This window comes from Saccostrea echinata, unplaced genomic scaffold (assembly GCF_033153115.1).
Source record: "Saccostrea echinata isolate AGI-Se365-2 ecotype Australia unplaced genomic scaffold, CSIRO_AGI_Sech_v1 ptg000056l, whole genome shotgun sequence".
In the NCBI taxonomy this organism is placed as follows: domain Eukaryota; kingdom Metazoa; phylum Mollusca; class Bivalvia; order Ostreida; family Ostreidae; genus Saccostrea; species Saccostrea echinata.
The window spans coordinates 4,191,622-4,210,472 of NW_026889805.1; the positions used below are offsets into that span (position 1 = coordinate 4,191,622).

The following is an 18,851-nucleotide window of genomic DNA, read 5'->3' on the forward strand; positions in this document are numbered from 1 at the left end:
ATGTCCTACAATAAAAGTATATGCAGAGATTCCTTAAATACGTATAATTACGATTATGCGATATGTAATTTTATCATATACTATTGAAGATAATATGTCAGTAGCACTTAGGGCCTTTGTTTACATTACTTCGTCAGATAGGGAAGAAAGATGTACACCCTCCGATCACTGCTTCTTTATGGACCCTTTTTTTTCAAAATGAAAGTTACATTGAAGTAGATAATCAGAAATGCTACTAAAATTGCGACAATTTTAATTGAGATTAAGGTGAAAAGTTGAAATCAAGACTCACCCAGTTAAAGCTCTTGTTTATTTACTTATGAGGCTTTAACCTAATAATACGTATCACGTGATGAACGATTATCTCTTAGTTGATAAAAAAAACAGGAATCAAAGTACTCGAAGTACTTACAAATGTTGATAGAAAAGATGTAGAATTATGCACTAATTGCAAGAAAATAATTTTCATTGTGTGATAATTTTCTCTATTTTTGTACATAAATATACCCATGAAATGTAAAGATAACGAATAACAGTTCTAAAAAAGTCTGATTATACATTACATTACATTATATTACATTACATTTCGCGGAGATCAGACAGCAAGCAAGGTCCTATGAGGTGGGATCAGGTGCCATGGAGGAATCTGTGAGCCCTTTGTCTTGATTGGGTAAAGGAGTAATCTGCAGACAATTCAGTATGAAAATAAAGGCCTTACAATTTGCATTAAGTATAATACGTCAGTCAACATTCGAACTAACGACAGTCTGTATAAAAATGTCTGTAATTTATCTCAGACTCAATTAAAGTACTATAAATGAGTTAAATTAATGTGTTACTTTTAAGATATTTGTATCATGAAGCGAAAGATTTATGAAAAATGTGTGTTTAGCGAAGTTTTGATAGACTCAATTTCATTGTAAAACAAGAAAGGACTGCAAAATATAAACAAAGGTTGTATCTACCGTATCGTTATTATCGTGCATGTCAAGGTCATTTCATTCATGAGACCATGGTAGCTTCCTCAACTTTTCTGCGCACGCGTACAATAAGAGGTAGAAGTGAAGCAATATTTTCGTTTTGTGGCAGACGAAAATTATTTTTTCTCCATAAATAAAAACAGGGAAGATAACGAACAGTGACCGATCTCAAAAAAGTAAAACAAAATTTGCACGTTCATGGAACGATCCTATTATTGTTAATATTACCGTTTTCGCGTCACTTTCTTTTGAAATTAAGTTTGAGGTTAAAACATTTTTTTCCGGGACTATTAACTCAAATCTGCCATGCATGTTTGCCCTAGTCTTCATGAAAGATAAAAAGAAAAAAAAAACACCATCAATATCAGAATAAATTCATATAAATAAATTTTCAAACCGCTTAAGTCAAAATACTCTGATAATTTCAAAAATAAACAAAATCTTCAATTCTATAGCCTGTTTGTATAACAAATAAGCCGACTTAAATCTGCAAAACGATATCTATTTAAAATAAAGACAACTATTGTGTAAATAAAAATTCTCAATACCAATATTATTTATTTTAGCAAGTATTAATGTTAACAGGTAATGATAAGTATTTTTGTTAAATACCCACCGAGACCGAATCTTGTTTCCTGCATTTAATCCCCGGATAAGGTAAAGACACCTGTTTGTAACTTTCCTCTTAATTGCTCAAATTTCACTCGTTGCTGTTCCAGTACCATGCCACTTAAAGGATGTTGCAAATTAGAAGTGAATCTGCCTTGTTTGGACAGCGTGGACTTGGAGAGCGGAAGTTCAGACGTCATAGATATTTTGGATATCACTTTTATTATTTTGAAAAATCTTGCTAATGCATGTCATAAGTTTGAAAAGAAAACTTGCTTCCTGGCTAGGATTTGGATAGGATACATTATTGACGCCGTAGAACTCAGCATCAAATGGCCTTCACCTTGACCACTGGTTCGGACAGGTGCTCTTTGGAGTGTACGTCATTGCTGTGCTGATATTTGCCAGCGTTGTGTCGTTGATGGAATTCTGCTGTAACGTCAGTGTTAATCGCTACTGGATGAGAATTTTTATTGTATTCAAATTAACGTCCTTCATTAATGCCCTGTTCATCTTTGTACACCCACTTGTGATTTCTGACACAGAAGACATAGAAGGATATGAAATATTTCTGATGATTATAACCGTATTGGATATGATTTTTATATTACTTGTATCCATAATATGTATCTTAGTGTATGGAAAATGCTTACGAAAAGGAAAAAGTGTTCAACCCAAACCGACTTCCAACAAGACCAGTCGTTCCAAACTTGACATAAAAAAGAAAAGAAAGTCGAAGCAGACAGTATGAATTCAAAATTGCCATCGTTTTCAGAAAAAAAAAATCTTATATCTTTTTAGTACCTTTTTTGTTTCAAGAATATAGATCTGAGTTTTCTTTGTCCTGTTTAAGCTGTTTTCCATTATAAAATTGTTATTTAATTGCATTGTTTTTGAAACAGTACTGGTAAAGACAACATAGAAACAATACAGTTTTACAGCATAATTTGACAGGGAGTTTTTATGCCCCGAAATCAAAAATCGGGAATATATTGTTTTTCTCCCTCTGACCATATGTCATTCTTTGTCTCTGTCATAAACTTTAACCTTTCTAATGACCTTTGAACCGCAGAACTTGGAAACTTTTTTGTAGAGTTTTAGACATAATTATATGAACGCTTTAATATTTTTATCAAAATTTCAACTCGCTCATTTTTCTGAAGACAAAATTAAAAAAAAAAAAAAGAAATTGAAATATGTATGGGTTAGGATTGGTGTTCTATGAATAGAATAATATTGTTTGGAGACTGCATGTGTTGTTAAAGGAGGATTTTTATTTTAAGTTAAAATGATTAAAACATGATGGACCTTAATGTAAATTCTAGTCTCTTAAAATCAATTCTAAACCCATTTAGTGGATTATCACAATCATTTAATGTAGCATATAATGAACTGGACCTAACCCCATCAGTGAGTATACCAGACTTTCTTCAGGTTAAGATAAACAAAGAAAAAGAAAATGATGGCCAGCAGAATGAATTTGTTTTATCTGTGCTTCAGAAAATGCTTTCATTTCATGGGAATAATAAGAGAAATGATGCATGTACAAATTTTTGTGCGTCTTAGTAACTGTAACGATTTACAGAAGCACAAATAGCATTCTAATTCAAGGAGCTGGTGCTTTTTAATGGTACAGGAATGACTTAATTTCTGAATGAAATATTATATATAATAGTCAACCTTATTAATAAGCCACAGCGACTCTGATCAGCCGGACTGTACCTCGACCCCAAGGCCCTCTAAGAGACCGAACGAATCAATTATTGAGATGGGATGCGTAATAGTAATTTGTTGGAGAAGTGTTGAGCATGATCACAAGCAGAAATTCTGTACAAAATAGGAACTCGGCAATGAAAGCTGTGCTGATTATACGAATTACTTTCCGATTATTAACGATGTCAAAAATTATTTTCACCCTTTGATTAATGTATGTTTTGATTGTACATTTGTCAATTTGCATTTTGTCAATTTGTACTTGTCTTTTATCTGATAATAACTTACAAGATTATAACCTAACATCTGAAAATGCAGATATCATTTCCATTCTTATGTCGACACGATATATCCAGGTGAGCTTGAGATAAAAGATACCACAGAGTCTAACACATCTGTTTCATATTTGGATATTTTGTTAGAAAAAGAGTTAATGGTAATCTAACAACAAAGCTTTATGAAAAACGTGATGACTTTAACTTTTCAATCATCAACTTCCATTACTTATGCAGCAATATACCCTTATCACCTGCATACGGGGTTTATATCTCTCAGTTGATTAGATACGCCAGAGCAATTTCTAAAACGAGGTAAGCTATTGACAAACAAGTTGATGAAACAAGAATATTAAGAGTCTCGTTTAAAGTCATCATTTTGCAAGTTTTATGGTCGATACAAATAAAATCTATCTGACTGACTTTTTTCATACTATTTGGTAGGTTATTATTTAATTTCACACTAAATTGTCTATGGATTTTTCCGTTTTTCTCGATCATGACAAGGAGCACACTGCGGATGTGACCGGTCAGCAAGGGATGGTCACTCCTACATGGCACCTGATCCCACCTCTAACGTTTTTAGAGGTCCGTGTTTGCTCTGCTCCAGATTTGTATTGTTTCATTAGACTTTTGAGATTGATTACTGCTCGTTATCTTCATATTTCATACAGTAATTATGAATAATATTGAACGAGTAGTTATATGTTAATAGCACAGACACCGGAAGTGTGGAGACGATCCTACCCCTACCCACCCTCAATTAATAAATAAAATATAGCAAGGGCCCAGAATTTCTCAAAATTATGAGATTTCTAATCACATCCATACTTTGTTCTATACAAACAGATTCATTTAAAATTTGTACTTTTTCACAGGTTTAGAGATTCGCCATGTACTGTATGATAAAACGTTCTATCTGCATGATTGCATAAAACGACATAATGATGTGATTTTTGAGATTTTATAAGCTCTTACTACTTTTTTTTGAATTAAGTAAGGTGTGTGTGTATGTGTGTGTGTGTGTGTGTGGGGGGGGGGGGGGGGTGGTTAGTCGATCCATGTTTCAAATGCCGGTCGTTAATTGTGGTTGTAAATGACTATATTTTGTGCATCATAGATTTCATAATATTACGGGAAGGACAATTCATAAAAAGTTGAGATTGATGCAAAGCATCAAATCGGCCAAAAATATTTAACATTTTAAATTAAAAAATATATTAAATAAAGAGCCCAAGGAAAGCGCAAGATTTTCAAAGCGGAAAATGTATACATATTTTTATTTCAAAACTGTATACATGTACAAAGCTATAAACAAAATTACACAAATTGAAAGATGCACAGAATTGTTTTGCTTCTGAATAGAATGACGATCTGTCATTGGATAATAGACGTCATATGCCCGCCGCCTATATTTCTATAGACGGCGAATAAAAAAAAAATATATAAATTGCAACATGGCGGCTAAAACAATGTTATGTTCCCCATATTTACAGAAAAAATTATTCTGATATCGAATAAGTTCATGTATTTTCTGTAAAAAAAAAAAAAAAAAAAAAAGGTTTAAAAAGAAATATAAGGGAAACTGCCAAAACACATATGCAGTAGGCTTATCCATTTTTACAGTTATACTTGTTTGACTGACTTGTTTGATATATATATATATATATATATATATATATATATATATATATATATATATATATATATATATATATATATATATATATATATATATAATACTAAATGAAAAATCCAATTTTTGGTACAGTAAAGTATTGATATATCCAATGAAAAAATCAAGAATCACAAGACTCGAATAATCATTTTAACTGTAAGCGCTTTCTGCAGCACAGAAAAGGCGCTACATCGATAATCAGCAAATTCATTAAAACTGACTTTAATATATTCATTTGGGTCTAAAATGAATGATAACGAATGAATTTGTTATAATTCTTCTTTTTTCATATAACTAGGGATAGGGTACTCCAGGGAGTAATTTTGTATGGATAGTGTGTAAATAATGCATATTTCAGAAAATAATTTCTTCTAAACCCAAGAAGATGTATAAGATCTAAACACATAATTACAGTGAAAATGGAAAGTGTAAATTAAATTTACTCTAATATTTTTGTGCAAACGAAGGATTGAAAAGATACAGGGTGTTAAAAATCTGGAATTTGTTAAGATTCTTCGTATGAGTTATCTCCCTTAGGAAATTTATATAGGTGGCGGTAGTAAAAAAAAATGGCGGCCTCCATGGAAAGCTGTACTCTGCAAAGTTATTTTGATGCATCATGTGGTGTTCATTGCAAATATCCGTGTGAATTGAGTAAAAATGATTGAAAGGAATTTACAAGAACAGATTGGACATAGAGCTCGTGTAAATTAAGAGGGAAATAAATCCGTGAAACGAGAAAGTGTAGTTTGGGAATATTACTGTCATCGTGTTGATCAGGGTATCGGCAATTTTCCTTACTACTGACATCAGGATGGTCTATGTCGGAGGTTTAGCTTCTAAGGTAATCCACCAGAATCCAAGAGTAAGCCCTCAGAGAGGAGTTGCAGTCCGACTGTGTCAGCTTACTCAACTTGGAGGGAAGATAATGTACCGGCGCCACCGGTACATTTGGACAGCTGTTTGAACAGCTTAATAGGTAGGATTTAATTTAAATTCATTTCTTATATATGGTTATTGATTATATTTTATACAGTAAAGCATGTATTGGGAAAATTATTGGGGATGGTCAGTTCCAACATGTATCAATATCATGTCCATTTTGAAAAAAAAGACATCTTACACATATATAATTAGAATAATGTTACTGTGTCTTGGGACAGGCCCTGACCACAGGGACTTGAGGCAATCTTAGCAAAATCGGGTATACTATATACCCGATTTTGCTAAGATTGTTTTGAGTCCCTATGGCCCTGACCACAGTTAGAATGCCTTCCATATTCCCGCAATTTAGCAGAAAATGGTGGAAACACTCTGAAATGATTTTGGAGAAAATAAATGAAATTGCATTGAAAAATAACCGTCAAGTTAATAATACATGTGTAACAAAGTTAACCTTTTTTTGTCACAGGGATACCTTTCACCCCCAAAAATTAATCCATATAATGTAAGAGTTCAACACTTTTTGTCAATGTTTTATTACACGATTCAAGTTTACATGCCATGTTGACAGTCAGAAATCTCCGAATTGTTCAGAGTAAATGCACTGACCACAGTTAGAGTTATGACACGATTGCAGTGTTTTTCTTTGAAGTTTGCCATTCTGTATTAGCAATACAGAACAGGACTACAGTCGGCAGAGCTGATTTCCATTCTGTATTAACCCTATATAAGTTGTCTTGTATTAGCCAACTATTCTGTATCTAAAATACAGCACGGTCTAAAAATAAATCTGATTCAATTTATCAAAAGCAAGTACAAATAGTAAATGCTGAGTTTTTTCTTATTATAAAATTTGGAGAAATATATCCCTAGCAATGTAAAATATCAAAATTTCTCAATTTTTAAAAAATATTCCCTACAGAGTCTATATGTTATTTCGATCCAAACAAAAAGGAAAATTCGCAGTTATGGAAAACATCCTATGTTTAATAAATTTCTGAAAACCTGTTTGCTTTCCCTGCTTTTTTGGGGTCCCCTTCAAAATAGTTAAGCCAATGGGTTCACGGGTGCAGCATACATTATGTGAACTTCGCACGGTCACCCCCCCCCCCAATTTTCTACTCTTCTCGCGCAAACTTATTCAAGTCCATTTTTAGCATTTTTTTTTTAATTTCATCTTAAATTCTTATCGCTGACGACTGCCACATATCTATTTCTCTTCGTTTTTAAGTCACATTTCAATAAGAAAATAAAAATCTGTGACATCAAAGTTCATTGAAGAACTGTCTGTATCGCCTCATTCGCCTGCATGTGTATCTAGTTAAATTGAGATTTTAAGACCCCTGAAATAAATTAGGATCAGTCTCCATCTACAGCAAGGTTAAATTGTCAACCTTATCAATTAAGACTACGTCTACCCCATTGTCAAAACTAATCTGACTAAATCTAACGTTGTCCGTGGAAATATATATCTACTGCGGAGGCATACTCCCCATCAAGGCCTTATCTACAGAGAGAACAAACATACTCTGGCGGAAGTTTGGATGCTGCACAGCTATAAAGTGGGCGGTGCTTTTTCTTGATTGAACATGTCACAAATCATTTAGAGAACTCGACAGGTTCTGTATCGTAGATACAAATTTAGGGGTGGAGACTAGTGCTATGCACTCGTCCACCTCCAAATTTGTATCTACAATACAGAACCCGTCTCATTCTCTGAATAATACTTATTGCCCGGTTTGTTTTGCTACATAACATTGCTAATACATATTCTATCATTAAACTGGGTCTGTAGGAGAGTATCATCTTAACAATAGAACGTTTTATCATCAATGACATATAAGTATGAAACATTGTCTGTGCTCTCATCATTAATCAATACATGTCCCACACAACAACCATTATTGAACGTGGTCAAATATAAGGGATTCGTTGGGAAGGCCTGGGCCTTCAGACTTTTATTAGATATCAGATTTTTCAGACTTTTATTAGATAACAAATTATAGAGATATTCATACTTCAAGGCTTACTAAACATAAATAAGCTTCACTTGATTAAAACAAAAATTAAAAATGAAACATTTTCAATATCCTGAAAAACTGAAACTTTAAAAAAACAAGCATTCTGAGAGTATTGCATTAGCAATACTAGTCCCCTACCGGCAAGTGTAATCTGGTTCCCTTTAAAAATTGAAAATGCCATAATTCCGTCAAAAATCAGTGAAGCGGAATGAAATGCAAACTTGATCTATAACTAATCAAGGTAAAGTCACATACCAAAAATCAGCTCAATATCTGAAAGCGTTAAGAAGAGAATTGCGGAAAACCCCTAAAAATTGGAAAGGTCGTAATTCCGTCAAAAATCAATGAAGCGGAACGAAATGTAAACTTGATCTGTAACTCATCAAGATACACTCACATACCAAAAATCAGCTCAATATCTGCAAGCGTTTAGGAAAAAAGTGCGGAAAACCAAGTGGGACAGACAGACAGAGGGACAGACAGACAGACAGATGGACGGACAGACTCAGAGGAAACCTATAGTCCCCTCCGTTTTCATGGGTAGGGGACTAATAATAATACAAAATGGCTGAAAAAAAGTTTGGGTCGGGTGCATTTTTAGTGGGTGGGTTGGCAACTGCAAACAAATTAATTTTTATTTTAGGCCCCAGGTTTATGGTAATTCAAATTGAAAATGAACATGTAAATTTTGCTAATTAAAAGAAGTAAATGCTTTATGTTATAGGTTTTGATTTTTTAGCTCACCTGAGCCAAAGGCTCAAGTAAGCTTTTCTGATCACACTTTTTCCATTGTCTGTTGTCGTTCCAGGTGTCAGTGTCATCTTTGTTTAAAAACTTTTCACATTTTCATCTTCTTCCAGAACTGCACGGCAATTTTCAACCATATTTGCCACAAAGCATCCTTGGATGAAGGAGATTCAATGTTGTTCAAATGAAGAGCCTTGTCCTCTTTCAAGGGGAGATAATTAAAAATTAGTTAAAATTTAATGAATCTTTCAAAAATCTTCCTCTCAAGAACCACTGGAACAGAAAAGATGAAACTTATGTGAAAGCTTTATTACATAATGAAGTGGGAAGTTTGTTCGGATCATGACCCCAAGGGATATGGATTGGCCGCAATAAGCAATCAAAGTTTTACATACAGAAATATATATATAAAAACCTTTATCAATCTTTTTCTCATGAAAAACTGGGCCAAAAGGGTTGAAACTTTTGTGAAAAGTGGCAGTAGCATGGGGCTTTAATGGGTGGTCAAAATTTTACTTTAAAAAAATGTAGATACTAGGTAACAATCTTTAGAAATCTTCTTCTCAAGAACTAGACATACTGGTAGTATGGGGCCACAATGGGGGATCAAAGTTTCACACTAGATAGTGATAATTCTTCTTTTTAAGAACAGCAAAGCCATGATTAGTCATACAGATACATATATATTGAAGAATCCTCAAGTAGTGTAGATTCAAATCTGTTGAAATCATGAACCCCTGGGATAGGGTAGGACCACAATGGGGATCAAAGTTTTACATACGAATATGTATTAGAAAAATCTGCTGATGAAGATATTGACTCAGGTGAGCATTGTGGCCAATTGGCCTCTTGTTTGCTCTACCCATGTCAACATGGCACTAGTCAGAAATGATAACTAAATAACAAAATCAAGTATGGACAGAAAAAAAATCAAGCAAGACATAAAAAACCACCAAAAAGTTTGATTTATTTAATAAATATATAATTTTTCAGAAAGGCTGTTTATGCACATTTTTTTACATTACTAATGGTATAATTTGTAAAAGATATATCACTGAAAATTCTACTAGTCTTGTCAAGATATTGCTGACTTACATTTTACTGGCCCAACAACATTTTAAATCAAGCTAGTGTATTTTGGAAAACAGTGTACTGTGCTCTGTAATCACCATGTAAATTTAATTTAAGGTTGTTAAATAGGTATATTTAGTTGTCTTTATACCTATTCTCTCTCTCTCTCTCTCTCTATGTATGTCATATTGCATATAAATCTAGATGAAAAATATTTCTTGTTGTTTTTCAGAATGATCAAGAACTTGTTTGACTGAAGAGATAGAATGAAAAGGGAAGACCCAAAAGTGTTTTATAACAGATACTGTGAGAGTATCGGGTATTTGATTTTGTAGTTTTTAATCAGTAGCAAGATTACAGAATTCATAACTGACATAAATGATAGAAAATATGGTAAAGATATTTTACATATTTCATAAATTAGTAATTTGAATTATATACTTTTGAAATGAAACCCTGTATCATTTTCACAGAATGCGCAAGATGGTTTGCATCATGGTTATGAAGGAAAAGCTGACAGTATTTTTGAGACAGCAAGAAAAACATCATTGCACACCATCAACTAATGACTCCAAAGGTGGGGAACCACATGCCATGCACGTGCAACCATTTGAGATTTTACATGAAATTACTGCATTACCTAAACTTGAGATTCCATGTCAAGTAATTTATAAATTCAAAAAAACCTTTAATACCTTTAAATCAATGTAGAACAATGAGTTTTAATGTGGTAAATGATAATTATATGTAACTATTATTTTAGGAATAACAAAGATTAGAGTTCAAAGAATGGATTCAATGCTGGTACTTGGATAAAGATAATCAGGCATGGAATCTCATCTCCCATGGATCTTCAACACCTTTAGGTTACAGTTTTATATTTCACTAGAAGAGAATCATAAATAAACAAAGGACAGTCAGTTACTACAAAGGAGAAGCATCGGAGATTAGTGATATTTTGTTCAGCATTATTGCATCTTACAAAGATGTAAACTATTAAAATTTTGTTTACATCTATCAATTAATGATTTTGATACATGTACCAGTAATTAATAATTTTGATGTGGGGTAAACTGATAAAATTGAATGGAAAACAAGCAGATGACTTGGTAATGATGTGTAAAAAACATCATTCATTTAATTAATACATGTAATTGCATGCAGTTAAAATTCAGTCAGAATTCTTGTGGTGTATATTGAAAGGTGTAACCAAGAGGGAAACATAAAATGATTTTCATATTATCATTAAAATAAAAGTCAAGTTGTATATTATACAATTATTTCTGTTTTTGAGGTCATTACAATGGTTTGGCTTGCCAAGGTGTATGCATTTACTGATCCTAAAGAAGGAAGTAAATATTGTCCCTCGATGGTTGTTGGATCAATATATTAACCCCCCCCTCCCAAAAAAAAATAAATAAATGCAATTTCAATTCTTGTATAATACCCTATGTATCATACCCATAGGGTATGGTGTGTATGAAACAGGCGTGACCTTTTGATTTGGCTGTTGGACTTAAAAAAAATTTATAGGCTGAAAAAAAACCCCTCAAAAATGGGATATGATACTGTTTTTGTAAATATGGATTATCTCCCTTTTCAGCTTAAAATTAGAACATTTTACTGGTCATGAAAATATTTTGATTAAATGAAAAGTAAAATTGTGTTGTATTTTAAATTGGAAAATTGAGAAATTTTTTTGAAATGTCAATTTATTCGTACATGCATACCCAGTATATATTCATGATATGTGTATAGGGCATATATATTGTGCTATGACAAAAAAAGGGAAATTGCCATTTTTTATATGAAACTCGTCAATCATTTTGGGAAAATAATAATCATTTGCACAAAAATGTTTTTATTATTTTATTTGCTATAGGGTATGATGTCTATGAAATTAACATGACCTTTTGGTTTGGCTGTTGGGTTTTTTTTAATTTTTTGATAGCTGAAAATCCTCAAAATATTGATATTTTGCTGTTTTTGTCAATATGGATTATCTCCCTTTTCAGCTTAAAATTGGAACATCTTACTTGTCATGGACATATTTAGATTAATTAAGATAGGTAAATAATTGTGTTGTATTTGAGTTTGGAAATGTAAAGAAATTGTGTTGAAATGTCAACTTCCTTTTACATGCATACATATATGGCATATATTGGACTGTGACAAAAATGGGAAATTGCCATTTTTTGTATGAAACTCGTCAATCATTTTGGGAAAATAATAATCATTTGCACAAAAATGTTTTGATTATTTTATTTTCTATAGGGTATGATGTCTATGAAACTAGCATGGCCTTTTGGTTTGGCTGTTGGGTTTTTTAATTTTCTGATAGCTGAAAATCCTCAAAAAATTGATATTTTGCTGTTTTTGTCAATATGGATTATCTCCCCTTTTCAGCTTAAAATTAGAACATTTTACTGGACATGGACATATTTTGATTAATTATGAAAAGTTACTACTTGAGCTGTATTTGAATGAGAAATAAACAAAAATGTGATTTATTGTCTGATTTTCTTTTAATTTCGTCTGAAATATTGATATATTTGCCTATTCTTCGAGGAAATTTCAGCCATATTTTACCAAAAACAGTTTAACTGTTGCCATGGCAACCAGACACAGAATTGATAAAAAATCATTTTATTTTTTGTAGTATCTTAGCATACTCTACCAACATGCAAAGTTTGAAAAAATTCTGAAACCCCCCATGTATCACCCCCTGCATGATTTTTACACGGAGCCATACTTAACCCTTTCGACGCCGAATACGGATACATCTGTAACGTCATGAATGCCATACTATGACGTCAATCTAGACGTAAAGTAATTGCTTCAGAAAAAAAAACGTCAAATTGATCATGAAACGAGCACCTGTATAACCAAGGTAATAGGATGTTCATGGTTTTCGTGGAAAATGCAAAAATGCATGTTATATAGTTATGTTATATTCATTCCAATAATTTTTTAATCGGCGTAAAGTAAATTTAGCAAACATTTGGCGTCGGAAGCAAATTGAAAGGGAGGGGGGGTGATTGAAAGAAAAAGAAATTTCAAATCTGAAAATAAACTTGACAAGCAAAAAAAAAAAAAATAAATAAATAAAATAAAATAAATTGGAAAATTGTTCATCGTTCAAACCCAAAAATCCTATTTAGGGGGAGGGGGGGGGGGGGGTTTAGGATCGAACTTCAGTACCAATTTTTTTTTTTTTCAAACAGTACCACTTAGCCTTCGATCTTTGACTACACTGAAACGTTCCTGTTAAAAGTGGGGGGGGGGGGGGCTAAATCCACGCCCCAATGTTCAATGCCTATATTATGGCTATCTTTGAAAAAAGGGGGGGGGGCTAAGCTGCCATCCCCCGAGTCCGCCTATGTATTCCTGTAGCTAGCATACACAAGGAAAGTCTTTAGAAACTTTTTTAATATTTTTCAAATAATATATTGATATTCTGATAAATGTTATAAATGTATATTACACATATTTGTAATAAATTTGAATTAAGTAGTTAATTGATCATTTGATTGATTTTTAAAGATAAACGATTACAATATATGTAGTGTTTAAGTTGCTAAAAACATTTATAAAATATGACGAACTGATATTTACCGAACATAACAGATATCCTCTCTGGAAACTAAATAAGTGCGTAACTTTTGATTAACAGAAATTGTTTAATAATTAACTTAACTAATATATTTGATTTAGCCACAGTCAGCAAATTTACTCAATGTGTTCAGGTAAATTGCTATAATACTGTCTATTTTTAAAGAACATAAGAAAATGTAGCTCCAAATTTCATTCATTTAAGTAACATTTCAGTTAGGACAGCTTTATGACAGACGCCAGCTCTGCTGTAAGTAGGTTTAATTCATCCGTAATAAGAATATAAATATAGGTAATAAAAAAATTGTCGCTCTCTCTCTCGCACACACACACCACACTTAGATTAAACACAAGACAGTTTTTTTTGAGTAGAGTAATAGTTTGTCATATCTGTGTTCCAATTACTCCTCAAAATTGATCCTCGTGTGAAATTTCCTAAAGCATCCTTCTACACAGAGTCCGACCCTGCAGTCCTCACACCACCACTGAATTCTTGTTTTCCTGAATCCGCCTCCATGTCCCGCGCAAACAGCACATCTCTTACGCTTACCATCTGGTATTTTAGACGGAAAGTGCCTCTCAGACAATCTTGCCAAGGTTCTGTGCTGGACTGGTATTATACGCAGCTGTCTGTTCCTGCTACCCTGTCGAAAACCCCCAATAAGTTCTTGGCAAAGCTGCTGGTGAAACTTCAGATGGTCCATTTTGTGTTGTACAATAAAGGAATCTCGATAGCAAATATAGGCATTTACTACAAGGATATTTTAAGATAAAAACATTTCGACATTATAAAAATATTCTGCAACAATTTACATTCCGAACAGCTTTAATAAAATATGTTTTGTATGCATGGAAGTGTAAGTCAAAACATATACCTGCTGCGGTTACAAGAGAGTGAAATAGGAGTTTTCTCCACATCTTTAAACTCTTGAACTGTGGCTCAAATTGGAGAATAAGTTGATCTCCGAGATCGACCCCTCCCATCGTAAGATTGTAGGTGTCTATAATGGCAGGGATAGAAACTTCACGACCCTTTCCATTTGTTGTTTGTATCTGCCTATAAATATGTAACACTTTTAAACTTTACTCCTCCTACAGTTCTGACATCTTTTTAAATATTTTGATAAACTTAGAATAAAAGTGTACTACATATAACTACTTTTATAAACAAGTGAATTACATGTATCAATTTTTGATGAGAAGCGATTACATGGTAAACATAACAAGGTGTAAAATTCTTTCAAAATCCAACTAGCCATAGTTTTCGTTTGATTTTAATAACATTTGAATACATATAAAGATTCTGAATTTTAAGAGGTAAAAGTAATGTAAAAACTATTACAAACCTAGGAGAAAATTTTCTTCATCAGTATTTAATTTCAATACAAACCAACAGAGCTACAGTCTCATCAGATACATTAGATTTAGTTACCTCGCGGAACCAGTAGTGGTCAACAAAGATACAACTCTCCTGTCTGCCCACTGAACAGCCATTACTCCAGCACGTGTTTTAACCTTAACATCTCCTTTCTGCATTATTGCGTTCTTAAAACTGGAAGGCATATCCTTTCGAGATTTGATCACTGTTCCTGTGCTGTGAGTTTGCTTGTCCAAGAGATCATATACCAGTTTGGGGCTGGTGAAAAAACTGTCGAAAGTGATATGATGCTCTTTATAGAAATGTGGCTCCATCAAGTCCATTACTGCCTGATAGCCCTACAACATATACGAGTTTGGGTGATTTTCACTTAGTGTTCTTTTTTGTTTTTTGTTTTTTTTTTTGGGGGGGGGGGGGGGATGTGTGTGTGTGTAAATTCTTCAAGGCACCTTCCTTTTGCTTGTAAATGGTTCTCTGGCTGGCTGCACTCACCCTTTTTGGTAAAAAATGCTACGTGTCTGAATGTAATTGATATACTCTCTAACTTGTAAAACTGCGGTCTGCCTAAAACTTCTCTGAGTTAATTTTTTTAATCCAAATGTATTCCAAGTATTGAATAAATTGACAAATAAAAATTTGCTGCTGTTTGTTTGATTCCTCGAAATAAAATCCCAGTATAGCAAAATATACAAAGAATAAAAAAGACGTGGAACAGAGTATTTCTACCTGTCGTTATTTTAATCGCAGAAAAGACATTTCAAATCTTCATAAGCCTATGTAAATCGACTGGCGGAAAAGCAGTTTCAAGTTCTCGCGGACAAGCCTACTAAAGTACTCACGGAAAAGCATGCTGCTTGGGTTTTGAAAAAAAAATACAGAAAAGCAGGACCACCCGCACAAGATCAGCACGCGACTTAACAAACAAACAGCCGGTAATACTTGTAGGATCACTGCATTGGAAATATAAATGAAATATCGTGTCAAATACTTTCGTAACAGTTACAACTATTATTATTCTGTCAAAAGCACTTACTTGTCCGTTCGGACTGCGTCGCTCATTTCTCCTGCCTTTGTAAATGTTTAGGTGATGAGTGTATCCAGAAGTGGAGTCTGATAGCACCCAAAGTTTGATCCCCCATCTGTGTGCTTTCTTATTTGAGATGTATTGCTTGAGTTGATGCCTTCCTTTAAACCCTACAATTCTTTCATCTACGCAAACATCCCGGTTAAGCCTTTATTTGAAAAAAAAAATGAAAATCCTAACAGGATAAAATACAAGTGTCAACAGGAAGCTCTCATTTGTAAGTTTTACTGAATTCTCTAAAAGAAAATTTAAAAAAAAAACACACATCTGACTTAAAAGTGGGGGATAACTGAAAAAGTCATTTCGATTCAGGACAATCACATGACTGTGTTCAACATTAAAAATTTGTCGTTCAAATTTTTATATATGTTTATGTTTATTCACCAATCAAGGGCCCCCAGGAAGTATATACAATCATTTCACATTTAAATAATATTGAAATATCATAATATGTTAGAATTTTAATCATTTCTACCAGAGGCACAAATGGAAGATGATTGTACAAAAGCACAAGTAAGATACTCGTGAAAATGCCAGTTTTGTAACATATCCGCAATTGTCTGAAACTGGATCAATAATATTTAGTGAAAAACTTACATATAGAAAATTATAATAATAATAGCAGCACAGCAGAAAGAGGCTGGATACAGAGATATATGTAAGAAAATTCTGTTCACATTAATTTATAACTTCAATTTGCTTATTCTCCTCGTGATAAAAAAAAAATTATGCTATATACATGTACATGTACATGAAGTATAATGAAAACATACTTGTAATTTCGGCTGAAGGTTTCGTTCAAAATTTCAATAATTGGTGAAATTTTGTGTAGAGGGTCATAACCAATATCACCAGGTTCTGCTGCAATAGCATTGTCATTGCAATGAAGAAACTGCAGTATGGCTTGAAAACGATTTCTAGCCATAATTTTGGAAAAATTAGGAGTTTCCATTGACCACGCACGTGTGTTACTTTCCCAGTAGGATTCATAAGTTGATTTTTTCACTACTCCCATGCTCAACACGATGCCCAAAAAAGCCAACATCTCATCTCGAGTTACAGGACACCAATCACGGAACCTGGAATGCGGACCTAAAATCATGGGGGGCCTGCTTCTCCTTGATAGCTCCTGATCGGCGTATCGATTAGTCTCCCTCACAAGAATATCTACAATGTCGTGTTGTTCATAATGAAGAAATTTTGTGAAATACTCCAAAGCTGACATCCCAGGATAAAAACTGACGGGTCCTGTTTCCTCCCTGAAATCAGGGTCAGGCATGATAAAAGAGTTAGGATCCACTACATTAAACCACGGACCTCGAAATGTAGTAAATTCTTCATTGTCTTCATCATCATCGGAATCAACTATGTCCGAATCTAGGTCAGAAGTTATGTCGGAATGGTGCGCCATACTTTACTCTGTTTATTACAACGCTAGCGTAATCACTCCTAAACTGACGTCATAAAGTAAGAACGTAACGTAACGTAAGAAAATATGACGTCATATTAAGACCAGTACATATACAAAAATAAAGTCCTATACTTGTGTTAAAATATAGATATTACTGTGTTTAATTACACGTAAGATAAATGGTTAATAAAAGAAAAAGTAAAACATTTATTGAAAAGCGACATTTTTGTCGGTTTGGCGTTGACACAGTAAACGACATTTATGTCGCTTTGGCGTCGAAAGGGTTAATGGCTCTTCAGACAGTTACAAAATGAATATGAAATTGCTTAGTAACGTTCATAAGCACGACGTCAATTATTGTCCTTTGTGACGTCATAATAACGTTAAAAGGTAGCATCATAATTCGCACAGTTACAATCACTTGTAATTCAAAAACAAATAGAAAATTAAATAGAAAATTAACTCTGAAGCAATTATTTTCTGTTAAGTTTTGGGTTAAATAATTTAATAAAGTAGTCCTCCTTTGCTACTCTGGATATTTCACAGTCATTGTGCATTTTATAAAATGGAAATATTTTAAAATTGCCTTTCCCACAGGTAGCAAAGTGCTCACTGCACGGCGTATTTCTTATGTCAGGGTCCCGAATTTGTTGTTTATGGACTCGCACACGTGCGTTCAGTTTGCTGGTTTGTCCTATGTAGTATTCATCACAAATGTTATTTATTGCATAACCTGTCCAACCTGTGATGAATACTACATTTTGTAACTGTCTGAAGAGCCATTAAAAGGCAGAAAGCGCTTACAGTTAAAATGATTATTCGAGTCTTGTGATTCTTGATTTTTTCATTGGATATATATATATATATATATATATATATATATATATATATATATATATATTTGTTGACTTTATTCCATACCTCCCTGTGGAGAATCGGGCCATGGATGAACCCTCTCCATTCTGATCTATCTTTGGCTTTGACGATAGCATGACTCCATGGCCACCATATAAATACAAGTTACTTAGCATTTCCTTTTCCTTTCTACGGTTCTGTGTCCTTTGGCCTTCCTCGTCTCCTCCTCTGGTGTCCAATGATATTCTGGTATGACTATCTGTTCTCATTCTCTGCACATGTCCTATCCATTCCTATCTCCTGGTTCTTATAATTTTTCTGATGTTATCCACGTTTGCTAGTTCTCTTACTCTTTTATTGGTGATTTTCAATGTCCTCATTGTCTTTCTCAAACATTTATGGAGTAAGGAGTTAAGGAGTTTTTCATTTCCTTTGTTTATCTTCCATGTTTCAGCGCCATACAACAAAACAGATA

General features: G+C 33.4%; 1 protein-coding gene across 1 annotated transcript; it reads right to left on the reverse strand.

Moving 5' to 3' along the window:
* Positions 1-13,873: 13,873 nt before the first annotated feature.
* LOC133173644 (piggyBac transposable element-derived protein 4-like) lies at positions 13,874-15,323 on the reverse strand. The gene is made up of 3 exons (XM_061308629.1): positions 15,081-15,323; positions 14,524-14,705; positions 13,874-14,399 (listed from the first exon to the last, which is right to left on the reverse strand). The coding sequence occupies exons 1-3, from the start codon at positions 15,209-15,211 to the stop codon at positions 14,050-14,052; spliced, it is 663 nt and encodes a 220-aa protein (XP_061164613.1). The 5' UTR covers positions 15,212-15,323; the 3' UTR covers positions 13,874-14,049.
* Positions 15,324-18,851: the final 3,528 nt, after the last annotated feature.

Bases quoted from the DNA above. Each gene is read 5' to 3' on its own strand.
- LOC133173644 (XM_061308629.1), bottom strand. From the start codon at position 15,211: ATGCCTTCCAGTTTTAAGAACGCAATAATGCAGAAAGGAGATGTTAAG. The intron at 14,706-15,080 runs GTAACTAAATCT...ACATATTTATAG, and splicing joins ACCACTACTGGTTCCGCGAG to GCAGATACAAACAACAAATG. The intron at 14,400-14,523 runs GTATATGTTTTG...ATATCCTTGTAG, and splicing joins CTCTCTTGTAACCGCAGCAG to TAAATGCCTATATTTGCTAT.